This window comes from Saimiri boliviensis, chromosome 14 (genome assembly GCF_048565385.1).
Source record: "Saimiri boliviensis isolate mSaiBol1 chromosome 14, mSaiBol1.pri, whole genome shotgun sequence".
Lineage (NCBI taxonomy): Eukaryota > Metazoa > Chordata > Mammalia > Primates > Cebidae > Saimiri > Saimiri boliviensis.
This window is the reverse complement of record NC_133462.1, coordinates 14,254,518-14,271,675: the sequence shown is the minus strand read 5'-3', so window position 1 is coordinate 14,271,675 and position 17,158 is coordinate 14,254,518. Positions and strand designations below refer to the sequence as shown.

The window sequence follows — 17,158 nt, the reverse complement described above, 5'->3', positions numbered from 1 at the left end:
CAATGAGGTGCCACGTTCCTCCAGGCTCATCCAATGAACTTACCCAGTGCTTTGGCATCCACCAATGGAGTTTCGAGTTCTGTGTGGCCAGGCTGGCCCCGCCTTCCGTGGTAAGAGAAGGCCCGGCCCGGGGAGGAGGCGTTCCAGTCCGCGCCTTCCGCGTCGTCAGGTTCTTGTGAGGGCGTCGTTTGGAAGCCGGCGGGAATTTTGCTTCTTTAAAAAGAAAAAGGCAGCTAGGGACTCAGATTCCTGGATTCTGAGAAAAGAGAAGGCTGGGGACCGAGATTCTGGCTCTGAGGGGGAAAAAAGGGTTAGAGGCCTGGGCTTCCGGGGCAGAGAGGGGAGCATCCCACAATGGCGCGCCCCGCGGGAAAAGGTGGTTGGGACCCAAACTCCTTGATCCCTGCCTAGGACGGGGCTGGGCTCTCAGAATCCGGGTTCTGATGGGGCTGGGGCTGGGAGCCTGAGATCCTGGGTCCCTGAGAGAGTGTGAGGGTGAACCTGGACCCCTGAGGCTGAGGGAGAAGCGGCCTTCGGGACCACACCCCTGACCTTGAAGGCGGAGGGCACTGGGTGGCCGGGCCTGAGGATTAACACCATGAAAACGTGATAAACCTGTGGACTCGCTCCAGCTCACAAGCTGGTTAGGGACAGATCGACTTCAGAGGTCCTGGTCATGTACACCATAAACCCCACTGTGAGGCCGGGCACGGTGGCTCAGGCCTAGAATCCCAGGACTCGGGGGGGGGCCGAGGCAGGCGGATGACCTGCGGTCAGGAGTTCAAGACCAGCCTGGCCAACGTGGTGAAACCCCTTCTCTACTAAAAATACAAAAGATGAGCCGGGTGTGATGGTGGGCACCTGTCATCCTGGCTGCTCGGGAGGCTGAGGCAGGAGAATCTCGAACCTGGGAGGCAGAGGCAGTGAGCCAAGATTGAGCTACTGCACTCCAGCCTGGGCAACAGAATGAGATTCGGGCTTTTAAAAAAAAAAAAAAAAAAAAAACAAAGTAGATGAAAACACCCCACCCTGAATTCAGTACTTGCCAGGACCTAGATTTATTTGGTCTCACATGCTCTGGCTGTCAAGTTGCGTTCTCTCCATCACATTCACAGATTCCGACCAGCTCTTCCCAAACCTCTCCGGAAGAAGCCATGGGAACCCCTGGTATCCAGCATTTGCTGATCCTCCTGGTCCTAGGAACCTCCTTCCTGACCTGTGCGTATGCGGGACATCGGGGAGAGCAGTCGTGTCACAGAAGTCGTGGATCGATGATGAAAAAGGAGCTGCCTTGGCCCATGGAGGAGTGCTTATCTTCTCGTTTTCTCCCCAGCGAACCTAGAGCTGCGTTGTGAAAAGGGTCTGTCTATGACTCTGGAAGCGGATCCAAGCAATATGTTTAACTGGACCACAGAGGAAGTTGAGACTTGTGACAGCGAGACACTTTGCCAGGAAACCATACTAATGATTAAAGCAGGTGAAATGAGATAGGACAGCTGGGCCAGGTCAGAGGGAGGGTGATTATGTCCATGCCAATGCTTGTCCCCTTTTCCCAGGCCAATTGTGAGGGCCACTATCCATTTCCTGTCCCTCCTGTCTCAACAGGGACTGAGACAGCCATTTTGGCCACGAAGGGCTGCATCCTGGAAGAGGCAGAGGCCACAACAGTTGTCCAGCACTCTCCACCTCCTGGCCTGACCGTGATCTCCTACAGTAACTACTGCGAGGATTCCTTGTGTAACGACAAAGATAGCCTGTCTCAGTTGTGGGACTTCAGTGGGACCACAGGTACCCTGAAAGTGAGGGAGATAGGTGCTAAGAGAAACTCCATAAAGAGCTTGTGCATGGCCTCTCTTTGAATTCTGACTTGGCTTAGTCTAAGTGGCCCCTATCCCAAAGTACCTCACAGTTGAAGTAATTTTCTTTTTTTGAATTGTTTTTTGGGATCTAAACACTTAGAGCAGAGAGACACCAGTGAAGGCTGGAGTGTAAATTGGGTTTTGTGTTTATTAAGCAATAAGACAGGCCGGGTGCGGTGGCTTAGACCTGTAATCCTAGCACTTCGGGAGGCCAAGGTGGGTGGATTATTTGAGAGCAGGAGTTCCAGACCAGCCTAGCCAACATGAAAGTACAAAAATTAGCATAGTGGCACACACCTGCAATCCCAGCTACTGGGGAGGCTGAGGCAGGAGAATTGCTTGAACCCAGGAGTTAGAGGTTTCAGGGAGCCAATATCACTACATTCGAGCTTGGGAGACAGAACAAGACTCTGTCTCAAATAAATAAATAAAATAAAAAAGCAATAGGTTTCTGAGTAGGGTGGTATTTTCAGTCTAACACAGGCGTCCCCAAACTACAGCCCGCGGGCCGCATGTGGCCCCCTGAGGCCATTTATCCGGCCCCCCGCCGCACTTCAGGAAGGGGCACCTCTTTCATTGGTGGTCAGTGAGAGGAGCACAGCATGTGGCGGCCCTCCAACCGTCTGAGGGACCATGAACTGGCCCCCTGTGTAAAAAGTTTGGGGATGCCTGGTCTAACAAGTACTGATTTCCCATTGCTGCGTGAGAACAGCCCAGTTCCCCAAATTTACAAGGCCTGTAGTAACTTGGCCCTGCCTGTCTTTTCAGCTTCATTTCCCTCTCTTCCCTCTCTCATTTACTGTGTGCTAACTGGGGCTAATACTCAAAATGCTTAACAATGTAGATGGCACTAGCCAATCAAAATGGATGCCGGCCATAAAAAACAAACAAATAAAAACAGCTCAAGGAAACAGCTGTCCCTACAAGCTGAATATCAGCCCTGCAACTTCTCACATTTCCCCAGATCCACCACACTGGCTCACACCACCTGACCTTTGTCCTTGCTGTCTCCTTTACTACTCCTGCAGACCCCATTTTCACATAGCTAACCCCTATTCATCCTCCATGTCAACTCAGGTATCAGCTCTTTGAAAATATTTACCAAATTCTTTTAGGTAGTTCAGTATTCCTTCATTCCTCTGTCATTATACCTTGAACACAGCAGCTACTGAATTAATTACTTACATGTCTTTCTCTTAGAGATGCTAGATGACAGGAACTATGTTGTTTTCATCTCTGTATCTTCACACCTCAGCACAGAGTTTGGAAGTCCGACAGATGGAGATTTCAGAGCAGAGAACACCAGCTGGGGAAGGATGGGGAGGCTGCAGTAAAGGGCCTCGATTAGAGTGGCGTCTGCAGGAAAAACCTGGGGAAGAGAAGGCAGCAACGAACGACATCTCTGGATACAGGACCTGCCCTTAACCATCTCTCTTGTTTCCCTCCAGCTTCCACTGTGTCAGCAACCCTCCATTGCCCAACCTGTGTGGCTTTGGGGACTTGTTTCAATGCTCCTTCTCTTCCCTGTCCCAATGGTACAACTCGATGCTATCAAGGAAAACTTGAGATCACTGGAGGTAAACTGAAATGAACATGTGATAGTTTCAGAGGCTGGAAAACCAGATATTTGAGTGGCTCCCAAGAGATTCTGACACTGAGCTCTCCAGGGATGAGGGAGGACTGGACTCTCGTCTGATTTCCTAAAACATCTGTCTCTCCCCATCCTTCCTTGTTCCATAGGTGGCATTGAGTCATCTGTGGAGGTCAAAGGCTGTACAGCCATGATTGGCTGTAGGCTGATGTCCGGAATCTTAGCAGTAGGGCCCATGTTTGTGAGGGAAGTGTGCCCACGTCAGCTGCATACTGAATCTCGAAAGACTGAAAATGGAGCCATCTGTCTTCCCATTCCTGTTTGGGGGTTACAGCTACTGCTGCCATTGCTGCTGCCATCATTTATTCACTTTTCCTAAGAAGGCACTTTGGACCTGGTTCTGAGGACATCTTTGACTGGGAGCCTTCTTACTGTTGGGGTTCAACAAGTTGACGTGTAGGTGGGAATTTAAGGGAGAACAGAGATACTATGAATGTATTTGACATTTTTAATACAATTTCTGCTGTGATTTTTGTATGCAGTAGGCATTACTAATAAACATTTCTGCTGTGATTTTGTGTTTTTCAATAATAGAAGTGGAATTTTAGTGCTGAAAGAGCCTTTACAATTCATCTTCTCCAAACCACCCATTCTCCAGAAAGAGAATTTGAGATCTGGAAAACTTCAGTGAGTTTCCTACATTTAGCTATGGCCAGGGCCAAGGCAAGAACTTAGATATTTTGACCTAAAGTCTGATTTTCCTTTCAATCTAATATGCCAACTCCTCCTGCCAGCTGGAGAAGTAACTAGCATTAGCCTCCTCCAGAGCACTCCCAGCCCAATCTTAAGGCTGCTGTTTTGGGGTCCTAGGATGTAGGGAACCAGCCCTACATCACCTGTGGGTGCCTCGAGTTCAGTGGTGACAAAATAATGAGAAAAAGACAGATTAAGAGAGAAAGTGGGACACGGGGGCCATCACTCATTACTGGAGGAGACAGTGAAGGCCCCGAGCTCTGATCATCCACGCTATTTATTGATTACAATCACTTTGATCTATAGGGTAGGGGTGGAGTGATGGTGGATAAATCAGTGAGTCGAAACTGGTATGTCATCCTAAGGACTGATAACATTGGTAGTTTAGGAGTTTCATAAAAGAACATGCGGTTATCTTTAGCTTATTATCTATGTACAGCTGATGGAACATGGATCTTACAAGGAGCCTACAAGTCTGGCTGTGTCATAGTGCTCCAAAGGGGTTTTACGTCCTTGAGCACAGTGTTTATGGTAACAGAGCCTATGTCACCCTGTACCAGAACATGAGGCATAGAGAGGCCTTCCTCCTCAGAGGCCTTCTGAGGCCTTCCACAGTTCGTTGTGCCTTGTTTATGTGCTACTCATAACCAATTTATGTAGGCACTCTGTAAGTCCTTTCTCCTTTGCTGCTTTTCCCAACGCTAGGAGGTATGGCCAAATGAGAAAAATCAGACTCCAAATTCTCCAATTATGGGCCTGCTGCAGTGGCTCATACCTGTAATCCCAGCACTTTGAAAGGCAGAGGCGAGAGAATTCCATGAGCCCAGGAGTTTGAGACCAGCCTGGACAACATAGTTAGACCCCATCACTCCAAAAATATATAATCCAAAAATTAGCCTGGCATGGTGGTGCTTGCCTATAGTCCCAGCTACTCGGGAGGCTGAAGTGGGATGATCACTTATGTCCACAAAAAGAGTCAAAGTCTAAAATATTTGAAAAGATTTATTCTGAACCAAATATGAGTGACCATGGCCCATGACACTGCCCTCAGGACACCCTGAAAATATGTGCCTAAGGTGGTCAGGGCACAGTCTAGTTTTAGACATTTTAGGAAGACATGATGCAATCAAATACATGTAAGATGTACATTGTTTCAGTCCAGAAAGCAAGACAACTCAAAATAGAGGAAACTTCCAGGTTATAGTTAGATTCAAAGATTTTCTGATCGGCAATTGGTTAAAAGAGTTATCACCTAAAGACCTGGAATCAATAGAAAGGAATGTCTGGGTTAGGATGATAAGGGATTGTGGAAACCAAAGTTTTATCACAAAATGAAGCCACCAAGTAGCAGACTTCAGAGAGAATACAATGTAAATGTTTATCAGACTTACGATCTGTGTTGATGTTCATGCTGGTCAGCTTTTCCCAAAATCCAAAAGGGAGGAGGCCATAATGAGGCAAGGTCAACCCTTCCTTCCTGGCATGGCCCATACCAGTTTTTCAGGGTAACTTTCGAAAGCCCTGACTGAGAGGAGGGGTCTATTCAGATGGATGGTAGGAGGGGGCTGTGGCTTAGAATTTTATTTTTTACTTAAAACAAGGAGCTCAGGAGGCTGAGGCTGCAGTGAGCCATGATCATGCTTCCACACTTCAGACTGGATGTGAGTCTGCATCCAAAAGAGACAGATTCTCTCATTACAGCGGGCCCCGTTACTCTGTGTCCTCTCTGTCCCTTTCCTTCCCTTCCCAGGGGCTGACTTAATGACTCTGCAGTGGACTTGGGAGGGAGGAAGGACTCATTAGGGTGATTCATTAGGGTATGGTAAATGGGGACCTGTGACTACCAGGGGGGAAATGTTTTTTGGAAAATTCTCATGCTTATTTTACTTATTACTCAAAAATACATAAGCTCTATCTTTTCTTATTATAAAAGACTCAAATGATACAGAGGTGTATAGAGCAAAGTAAACGATGGTGAGGGTAAGGGGGAGACAGATATTTTCTTCTTTAAAAAAAAAAACAAAAAACCTTTACTAAGGCTTAATTGACACACAGTAAATGGCACTGGAGGTGGGAGGAGAGACTTATTGAAAACCTTTGTTCCCCTCCCAAAAGACTGGGGAGTTTGGCCATAGTATATATGTGCCAACCAAGTTCTTTTTAGAAAGTTCTCTAGTTCTACCCACTGAGAAAAGAAAAAAAAAATCTTGGGACACCAAACTCACTATGCTAAAGGGAAAAGCCAGGCTTGGGCATGGAGTTACACCAAACTGCCTCCAATTTTGTTCCTAAATACATAGCTGCAAAGAGAGAAGGCTACACACCTCCCCAGCAGGCTTTGCTCATAATTTGGCCACAAGGCAATTCCTTGTGGGCCCCAAAATCTTTACCCTAAAACAGTTCTGTTGAGTTTCACCCTGACAATGTAATTAACAGCTTGTCCTCACAGGTACTGGACGAAGACAGGACCAGAAGTCATACCTCTGCTCACCTGAGATAAATGCATCTTCGACTGCTTCCTCTACCAGATGTCTAGTTTATTTTATGTAAAAATGCAAATCTGGCCTGGCACAGTGGTGCACGCCTGTAATCCCAGCACTTTGGGAGGCCAAGGCGGGTGCGTCACCTGAGGTCAGGAATTTGAGACCAGCCTGGCCAACGGGGTGAAACCCCATCTCTGCTAAAAATACAAAAATTACCCAGGCATGGTGGCAGGTCCCTGTAATCCCAGCTATTCAGGAGGCTGAGGCAGAGAATCACTTGAACCTGGGAGGCAGAGGTTGCAGTGAGCCGAGATCATGCGATTGCATTCCAGCCTGGGCAGCCATAGCGAAACTCCACCTCAAAAAAAGAAAAAAAATGCAGATTCACTGAGGGCAAGATCACTGCACAATTGATGGTTCCTCTACCCTCTCCTTTCACATGTGAAATGTAGATTCGGTGAAGGCTGATCAAAGCGCTTCTTTTTTTCTTTCCTCCTCCTCCTGTTGCCCACTCCTTTCCCCCTTTAAATATTGAAGTCCCCAGATCCTCTTTGGAAAAAGCACAGATCACAGATGTTCCTGTGGTTTTGTGTTTTTTTTTCCTCGACATTCCTAAACCTGGGCAAAAATAAAAAATAAAAATAATTAAGACTCACCTTAGTCATTTTCTTTGATTTATACCACACTCTCTTGCAGTTTAAGTGCTACTCTAGCTAATTCCCTGTCTTTGTCCTTAGGCAGCCAGTCCCCACTGTGTCAGTTTGCTAAACCTCCCTAAAGAGGAAGAAGCAGCACACCAAAATCAGATTTTAACTTAGGGCTGGGTGCAACGGCTCACACCCATAGTCCCAGCACTTTGGGAGGCCAAGGCAGGTGGATTACTTGAGCTCAGGAGTTTGAGACCAGCCTGGGCAACATAGTGAACATAGTTTAACCCTGTCTTTACAAAAAAATACAAAAATTAACTGGGTGTGGTGGCACGTGCCTGTAGTCCCAGCTACTCGGGAGGCTGAGACAGGAGGATGCCTTGAACCGGGGAGGCAGACGGTTTGCTGAGGTCATGCCACTGCACTCCTCCTCCCTAGATGATAGAGCATAACCCTGTCGATAGAGAGAGAGAGAAAGAAAGAAAAGAAAAAAGGAAGGAAGGAAAAAAGGGAAGGAAGGAGATGGAGGAGGGAGAGGGAGAAAGGAGGGAGGGAGGGGAAAAGAAGAGAAAAAGAAAAAAGAAAAAGTTTATGTCAGGGCATGATAGTAATAAGATGTTTTGACGTCTCTTGCCCACGGGAGCCCTCTAGCTGCTATGTTGAGAATAGGCTGGAGGAAGACAAAACTGGCCGTGGGAGACCCTCCAAATTGCCGTTTGCCGGGTTTTTAAAAGCTGAATACCTTAGATCGCTAATCCTAAAGTAGGCAATTGACAAGACTTGTTTTCTGGTCACAGCCCCGCTGACTAAAACAGGATCTAGTCCAGACAGAATAAAGTGAAGGAACTGAACAGAAACAGAAAACGGCAGCAAAAGCGATCCTAGCTGCCCTTACTCTCGTTAGTTAGCTCAAGACACTTCCACCAGCACCATGACAGCTTACAAACGCCATGGCAATGACCCAGAAGTTACCACACCTTTCCATGGCAAGGATCTGGAAGTCGCTGCCCCTTTCCCGGAAACTTCTTAAATAACCCACTCCTTAATTTGCATTAATCCACCCCCGAATTTGCATGTAATTGAAGTGGCTATAAGAGTAGAAGTGCAGTTGCCAAGAGTTCACAGGTTGCCAACTCTGGGCACACTGCCAATGAGTCATCCCGCTCAGCAGGGAGTAGTACCATTCAATAAAAGGCTACTGTCTAACACCTAGGGCTTGCCCTTGAATTCTTTCCTGGTCAAAGCCAAGAACCCTCCCAGCCTAAACCCTAATTTGGGGGCCTGTCCATCCTGCATCAGTTTTTTGTTTGTTTGTTTTGTTTTTTGAGACAGGGTCTTGCTCTATCACCCAGGCTGGAGTGCAGTTCACTGTAGCCTCTGCTTCCTGGGCTCAAACGATCCTCCCACCTCAGCCTCCCAAGTAGCTGGGCCCCCAGGCACACAACGCCAGGCCTCGCTAATTTTTATTTTATTTTTTTTTTAGAAACAAGGTTTCACCATGTTGCTCAGGCTGCACTCAAACTCCTGGATTCAAACAATCCTTCCACCTTGGCCTCCCAAAGTACGGGGATTACGGGTGCCAGCCACTGCACCCAGCCTGTATCAGTTGTAACCACCAAATTGAAAGGAACTTAGAGGAGAAAAGAGCACGTTAAACACCTGTGGGGATGGAACCAGCAAATTCCAGACTGTGGAAACTGCAAGGCAATGACCTGACTTTGCCAAAACATACATTTGAGAGAAGAAAAAAGAGTAAGGTAAGCTAGAGTGTAAGAGGAACTTAAACACACAAAATCAAATGCAAATTGTGGGCCTCGCTTGGATCTTGACTTGAGGAATCAGATACAAAATAATACTTTTATGAGACAGCTAAGAAAGTGCATTCATTGATTGTCTATTTAATAAGGTAGGTATCTTAAATTCTATTAGACATGAGAACTGAGACCATGTATTTCAACATGACTTACCTGTTTGTTTGACTTCCAAAAAAGTCTTGCCTGGAATGATAAGACTGTGAAACAGTAAAGAACTCATTGTTTGCTTCAGGAAAATCCAAAAAATCAATTTATCTAGGCAAACAATTTGCTCACCTGGGCAAATAGCTCTCCTCTCAGGATACCACACGGCTCACCTGAGCAAAAATCTCACTTATCAAACAAGTTTGCTTCTCAAGACTTGTCTCAAGACCTCCATTCTGCTGTGTTCACCAATCCTACACTATTATCACATACTATTTATCTGATTTTATTTTATTTTAATTTTGAGATGGAGTCTCACTCTATCACCTAGGCTGGAGTGCAATGGCGCAATCTCGGCTCACCGCAACCTCTGCCTCCCGGGTTCAGGCAATTCTCCTGCCTCAGCCTCCTAAGTAGCTGGGATCACAGGCACGTGCCACCATGCCCAGCTAATTTTTTGTGTTTTTAGTAGAGACGGGGTTTCACCTTGTTGACCAGGATGGTCTCGATCTCTTGACCTCGTGATCCACCCGCCTCGGCCTCCCAAAGTGCTGGGATTACAGGCTTGAGCCACTGCGCCTGGCCATCTTTTTTTTTTTTTTTTAATTTTTTTTTTGAGATGAAGTTTTGCTCTCGTTGCCCAGGCTGGAGTGCAATGGCACGATCTCAGCTCACCACACAACCACTGCCTCCTGGGTTCAAGTGATTCTCCTGCCTCGGCCTCCCGAGTAGCTGAGATTACAGGCATGCGCCACCATGCCCAGCTAATTCTGTATTTTTAGTAGAGACGGGTTTCTCAGTATTGGTCAAGCTGGTCTCAAAGTCCAAACCTCAGGTGATCCGCCCACCTCGGCTTCTCATAGTGCTGGGATTACAGGCATGAGCCACTGTGCCCAGCCAACATGTCTATTTTTTTTTAAAGAGGTAGGCTCAACCAGGTTCGGTGGCTCATGCCTGTAATCCCAGCACTTTGGGAGGCTGCGGCGGGTGGATCACTTGAGGTCAGGAGTTCAAGACCTCCCTGGCCAACATGGTGAAACTCGGTCTCCACTAAAAATACAAAAACTAGCCAGGTGTGGTGGCACATGCCGGAAATCCCAGCTACTTGAGAGGCTGAGGCAGTAGAATTGCTTGAACCTTGGAGGCAAAGTTTGCAGTGAGCTGAGATTGGGCCATTGCACTCCAGCCTGGGGAACACAGCAAGACTCCATCAAAAAAAAAAAGGTCGGGGGAGGCTCATCTTTTATAAAAAACATATATACAGAATGGCTGGGTGCAATGGCTCACACCTTTAATTCTAGCATTTTGGGAGGCGGTGGGGCGTGACGGTGGTGGTGAATCACTTGAGGTCAGGAGTTCAAGCCCACCTGACCAACATGGTGAAGCCCTGTCTCTACTAAAAATACAAAAATTAGCCAGGCGTGGCACGCACCTGTAACCCTAGCTACTTGGGAGGCTGAGGTAGGAGAATCACTTGAACCTGAGAGGCAGAGGTTGCAGTGAGCTGAGATGGTACCACTGCATTCCAGATTGGGCAGCAGAGACTCCATCTCAAAAAAAAAAAAAAAAATGTGTGTGTGTCTGTGTGTGTGTGTGTGTGTGTGTGTGTGTGTACAGGCAGAGATTGCTGTGAGCCAAGACCACGACACTGCACTCCAGCATGGCAACAGAGCAAAAAAATAAAAAGTAAGTCTAAATCCTCTCTCAGCCAAGCATGGTGGTGCACACTTGTAGTCCCAGCTACTCAGGTGGCTGAGGCAGGAGGATCGCCTGAGCCCAGGCAGTTGAACCTGATTTCAAGGTTGCAGTGAGCTATTGTTGCAGAATATTCAGGAGACTGGAAAGACCAATGGGTGAAACAGGAGGATTTTATTAAGGTGGCCACCAGCCCAGCAGATTAGCATCGCAAGGCTGAGTACCTAACAAAGACAGGGCTTTTTTTTTTTTTTTTTTTTTTTTGAGATGAAATTTCATTCTTGTTGCCCAGGCTGCAGTGCAATGGTCTCGGCTCACTGCAACCTCCATCTCCCAGGGATCAAACGATTCTCCTGCCTCAACCTCCCGAGTAGCTGGGATTACAGTCACGCACCACCATGCCCAGCTAATTTTGTACCTTTTTTTTTTTTTTTTTTTTTTAAGCAGAGATGGGGTTTCTCCATGTTGGTCAGGCTGGTCTCGAACTCCCAACCTCAGGTGATCCGCCCACCTCAGCCTCCCAAAGTATTGGGATTACAGATGTGAGCCACCGCGCCCAGCCGGGCTTGACTTTTTATACATGAGGTACACAGTGGCACAAAAACAAGTTTGCAGGTTTAGAACAACGGCACTTTGTTAAGCAATGACCGGCACCTAACTCAGGCTTACAAATGACTCTTGCTATGCAGCACAGATGCTTGATATCTGTAGAGCTGGAAGATTCTAGCACGGGCCTTATCTGTTGCCTTGTGCTACAGCGCCTAGATGGCCGGACTTCAGCCTGCTTAGGCATTGCTCATGACCTTCACTGTGTTACAGAAACTCAGTTATCAGCTATCGAGAACAAGAATACGAGAATTTATACACTTACAAAACTTGCAAGGCAGGATACAATCCCACGGGCAGGAGAAGGACTCAGGGAAGTTTGCTTATAGAGAGGAAGAAAAATTTAATTTCTTCTCCCCTTTCCTGCATTACTATGACTGCACCACTGCACTCCAGCCTGGGCAACACAGCAAAACCCGTCTCAGAAACAAAATAATGAAGACATGAAGAAATTAAAAAAAAAAATAAAATGAACACTCTCTCTATCCCTACAGTGACTCTCCACCTCACTCAGAGTAAAAACCAAAGCCCTTGGCCAGGCGCAGTGGCTCATACCTGTAATCCCAGCACTTTGGGAGTCCGAAGGAGGTGGATTACTTGAGGTCAGGAGTTTGAGACCAGTCTGGCCAACATGGACAAACCCCGTCTCTACTAAAAATACAAAAAATTAGCCAGGCGTGGTGGCGGACGCCTGTAATCCCAGCTAGTAAGGAGGCTGAGGCAGGAGAATTGCTTGAACCTGGGAGGCAGAGGTTGCAGTGAGCTGAGATTGTGCCACTGCACTCCAGCCTGGGTGACAGAGCCAGACTCCATCTCAAAAAAAAAAAAAAAAGAAAAGAAAAAGAAAAAAATTAAAATAAAAATTATCCTAAGGGAAGAGGGATGGGGTCCTGATACGTCAGTGCACAGCCCCAGACACCCCCATCAACCAGCATGGTCTCTGTGAAAGATGCGCTTTACAGCCGAATTCTGTGGAGGGTGCCTATGGGGCAGGGCCCCCAGTAAACAATGATGTTGAGACAAAGCCATTACCTATAGATGATCTAGCAGCTAGAAGACTAGAAAAGACATTCAATTTCCTTCCCTAGAAATCCAGGAAATGCTAACTAAGACAACAGTAAGTTGCCTGGCAACTTTTTAAGCAAGAGAAGGAAATAGAAATCAGAAAACTTTGTTCAAGACAAACTTTGAATTTAGTGTTTCACTGTGTGGGTATGTCTCAAGACAAATGACTTTCTTTTTTTGAACAGAGTCTCACTCTGTCACCCAGGCTGGAGTGCAGAGGCACAGTCTCAGCTCACTGCAACCTATGCCTGCCAGGTTGAAGCAACTCTCCTGCCTCAGCCTCCTGCGTAGCTGGGATTACAGGTAAATTCCTTTTTTTTTTTTTTTTTTTCCAAGAGACGGGTCTCCCTATTTTGCTCAGGCTGGAGTGCAGTGGCTATTCACAGGCGCGATCCCACTACCGATCTGCACGGGAGTCTTGACCTGCTCTGTTTCTGACCTGGGCCAGTTCACCCCTCCTTAGGCAACCTGGTGGTTCCCCGCTCCTGGGAGGTCACCGTATTGATGCTGAACTTAGTGCGGACATCTGATCGGCATAACACACGACAGCCCAGCACTCCTGAGTTCAAGCGATCCTCCAGCCTCAGCCTCCCGAGTAACTACAGGCATGTGTCACCGCACCTGGCACAAATGACTTTCTTTAAAAGACCAAAATTGGCCAGGCACGGTGACTCATGCCTGTAATCCCAGGACTTTGGAGGCCACAGGGGGTGGAATGCCTGAGCTCAGGAGTTTGTGACTAGCCTAGGCAACATGGCAAAATCCTGTCTCTACGAAAAATACCAAAATTTGCTGGGCATGGTGGCAGGCACCTATAATCCCAGCTACTCAGGAGGCTGAGATGTGAGAATTGCTTGAACCCAAGAGGCAAAGGTTGCAGTGAGTCGAGATTGCACCGCTGGACTCTGGCCTCGGCGACAGAATGAGACTCAAAAAACAAAAAAAAATTACCATGGAGCCGGGCACGGTGGCTCAAGCCTGTAATCCCAGCACTTTGGGAGGCTGAGGCGGGTGGATCACAAGGTCAAGAGATCGAGACCGTCCTGGTCAACATAGTGAAACCCCGTCTGTACTAAAAATACAAAAATTAGCTGGGCACGGTGGCGCGTGCCTGTAATCCCAGCTACTCAGGAGGCTGAGGCAGGAGAATTGCCTGAACCCAGGAGGTGGAGGTTGCGGTGAGCCGAGATCGTGCCATTGCACTCTAGCCTGGGAAACAAGAGCGAAACTCTGTCTCAAAAAAAAAAAAAAAAAAAAATTACCATGGAAAATGTTTTACAGTACCTACTACGGCTAAATATACGTATATCCTATGGCCGAGCAATTCTACATCTGGGAATATACCCGAGAAAAATGACTGCATGTCCACATGCAAGAATGCTTCTAGCAACTCTATTCATAATAGCTGAAAATAAGCAACAACCTAAATGTCCATCTACAATACTCTGAATAAACGTGGCATATTCATAAAATGCAATATTACACAGCAATTTAAAAAAAATAACAGCACATGCACCAACACACAACAGCATGGTCAAATGTCATGACATAATGTTGAGTCAAAGAAGGTAGACACTGCCAGATGTAGGGGCTCACGCCTGTAATCCCAGCACTTGGGGAGGCCAAGTCCAGTGGATTACTTGAGGTCAGGAGTTCAAAACCAGCCTGGCCAACATGGTGAAGCACATCTCCATTAAAAATATGAAAATTAGCCAAGTGTGGTTGTGGGTCCCTGTAATCCCAGCTACTCGGGAGGCTGAGGCAGGAGAATTGCTTGAACCAGGGAGGCGGAGGCTGCAGTGAGCAGAGATCATGCCACTGCACTCCAGCCTGGGTGACAGAGTGAGACTTCATCTCAAAAAACAAACAAGGCTGGGCGCGGTGGCTCATGCCTGTAATCCCAGCACTTTGGGAGGCCAAGGTGGGTGGATCACCTGACAGGTCGGGAGTCTGAGACCAGCCTGACCAACATGGAGAAACCCCCCGTCTCTACTAAAAACACAAAGTTAGCTGGGCATGGTGGTGCATGCCTGTAATCCCAGCTACTTGGAGAGGCTGAAGCAGAAGAATCGCTTGAACCTGGGAGACGGAGGTTGTGGTGAGCCAAGATCCGGCCACTGCACTCCAGCCTGGGCAACAGGAGTGAAACTCTGTCTTAAAAAAAAAAAAAAAAAAAAAAAATGGAAGGAAAGTGGACACCAAAAGAAAAGAAAGAAGCTAGATGTAATTATATAATTACTTTTATATAAGCATTAGGAACAGGCGAACCTAACTTATGGTGACAGAAATGAGAAGTGGTTCCCTCTGGGTGCTATGGACCAAGGAAGCTTCTAATATGACAGGAATGTTCGATATCCTGACCTTGGTGGTGGTTACAAAGATGTGTACATAAATTCACTGAGCTTTACGCTTCAATTTTGTGCTGGAAGTGACTCCCATTTTAAATGTTAACTTTTTAAGTTGTGAAATAAAACAGAATAAACAACTAGTGTAATCAGTACTAAGATGCGCAAAGGATCAGAATGCAGGACCCGTCTGTCTGGTGAAGACACTGGGAAGAGAACGGGGCTCAGGTGCTCACATTCCCTCTCCAGCCACTAGGGGGCTCTCCCCACCTCCACTTGCTACAGCCGAGTCCTGGGAAACCCAGCTGCCCGGGACCTTGCCTGTTCAGAAACGTAACTGCTGGCTGGGCAAGGTGGCTCACCCTTTTAATTCCAGCACTTTGGGAGGCCAAGGTGCGAGGCTCACTTGGGTCCGGGAGTTCAAGACAGCCTTGGTAACAGTGAAACCCCCATCTCTACAAAAATAAAAAGAGAAATACAATCTCATGGTTCAAAACTCAGTGAATACATACAACCATTGTGGGCAACAGTCAGTCTTTAGCATAAACAGACGCTTACCTTATGACCTTGTCCTTCAGGTCCTGGCCTATGTACCCAACAGCAATGCATATATATGTTCTCTACATGACCTGTACAGGAATGTTCCTAGGAGCACTGTTTGTAATTGCCAAAGATTGGCAGCAACCCAAATACTCTCAACAGTTAGAATGAATAAATAAATCACAGTGGAATACTATACGTCAATGAGAATGAACGCCAGGCGATAACAGGGATAAAGCTCTTAAGGCCAGCCACAGTGACTCACACCTATAGTCCCAGCACTTTGGGAGGCCAAGGTGGGAGAACTACTTGAGCCCAGGAGTTCAAAACCAGCCTGGGCAACAAAGTGGCAACCTCATCTCTATAAAAAATAAAACAATTAGCCAGGTGTGGTGGTGTGTCTGCAGTCCAGCTACTTGGAAGGCTGAGGTAGGGAAATCACTTGAGCATGGGAGATTGAGGCTGCAGTGAGCTATGATTGTGCCACTGCACTCCGGCCTGGGAAACAGAACGACACCCTAACAAAAAAAATAAGATTGCATAAAAGAAGCCAGACACACAGAGAGTCTAATTCCGTTTACATGAAGCTCAACATGTACAAAATTGGCTCGGCGTGGTGGCTCACCCCTGTAATCCCAACACTGGGAGACTGAGGTAGGCAGATCACTTGAGACCAGGAGTTCGAGACCAGCCTGGCCAACATGGTGAAACCTCATCTCTACTAAAAATACCAAAATTAGCGAGATGTGGTGGCGGTAATCCCAGTTACTCAGGAGGCTGAGGTGGGAGAATCACTTGAACCTGGGAGGTGGAGTTTGCAGTGATCCAAGATCACACCACTGCACGCCAGCCTGGGTGACAGAGCGAGACTTCATCTCAAAAAAAAAAAAAAAAAAAAGAGTACAAAATTAATTTCTGCTGTTAAGAGTCAGGATAGTCCCCCTTGGGGGGAGGGTGAAGGGAAGGGGGCACAGGGAGGATCTGGGGATATTGTAGATGATGATCTTATGAATGTGGGCGCTAGGTACCTAGATGCACTCAGTTTGTGAAAATTCATCCAGCTCTAGATTTATGATATGTACCCCTTTTTATACATATGTTTCAACTAAAAGTTTTAAAAAGTCTGCCAACAGATAGCCCATGAAAACTCTCCTCCCCCACCCTGTGGAAATTCCCTTTCCAAGAGGCAACCAAGCTACCAATGGCTTTTAGAATCCATTCAGAAATAGTTGGTGCCTATACAAGCACACATATACCTAACACATAGACACACACACACACACACACAAATGTACAACCACACACAAGAAATATACATATGCACACACACATCACACACTACAAATACGTATGCACGCAACACACACAAACAGACATAAATGGACATATACATACAACACACATGAAAGATACATATATACACATGCAACACATATACACAAACACAACACACATACACACAAGTGCAGACACATATACACACATTCATTCTGTTTTTACATGGCTGGTTTACACTTTGTTTTACACACTTTACATTACACCTTGGAAACCACTCTATATCAGTCCATAAAGAGCTTCTTCATTTTTATAGCTGCATCAATGGCACAATCATAACT

The 17,158-nt window shown here is 46.8% G+C and overlaps 2 protein-coding genes across 16 annotated transcripts in view; one reads left to right on the top strand and one right to left on the bottom strand.

Moving 5' to 3' along the window:
* Positions 1–17,158, bottom strand: part of CD177 (CD177 molecule) — an 84,655-nt gene that overhangs the window by 30,812 nt on the left and 36,685 nt on the right. For 4 of the 15 annotated variants that reach the window (XM_074386298.1, XM_074386284.1, XM_074386286.1 and 1 more), the window contains 2 exons: positions 3,045–15,457; positions 44–1,344 (listed from right to left, as the gene is read on the bottom strand). The gene's annotated coding sequence lies outside the window, so the exon portion shown is untranslated. The remainder of the gene's footprint in view (positions 1–43; positions 1,345–3,044; positions 15,458–17,158) is intronic. The other 11 variants (XM_074386294.1, XM_074386285.1, XM_074386287.1 and 8 more) reach the window with 11 other exon arrangements.
* On the top strand, positions 1,118–3,993 carry TEX101 (testis expressed 101). Its single transcript, XM_010332476.3, has 5 exons — positions 1,118–1,218; positions 1,334–1,477; positions 1,606–1,788; positions 3,308–3,436; positions 3,600–3,993. Exons 1-5 carry the CDS (start codon positions 1,155–1,157, stop codon positions 3,827–3,829), a joined length of 750 nt encoding a protein of 249 aa, XP_010330778.2. The 5' UTR covers positions 1,118–1,154; the 3' UTR covers positions 3,830–3,993.

Coding starts and splice junctions, on each gene's coding strand:
- TEX101 (XM_010332476.3), top strand. CDS start 1,155: ATGGGAACCCCTGGTATCCAGCATTTGCTGATCCTCCTGGTCCTAGGA. Junction 1,219..1,333: donor AGGAACCTCCTTCCTGACCT/GTGCGTATGCGG, acceptor TTTTCTCCCCAG/CGAACCTAGAGCTGCGTTGT. Junction 1,478..1,605: donor CATACTAATGATTAAAGCAG/GTGAAATGAGAT, acceptor CTGTCTCAACAG/GGACTGAGACAGCCATTTTG.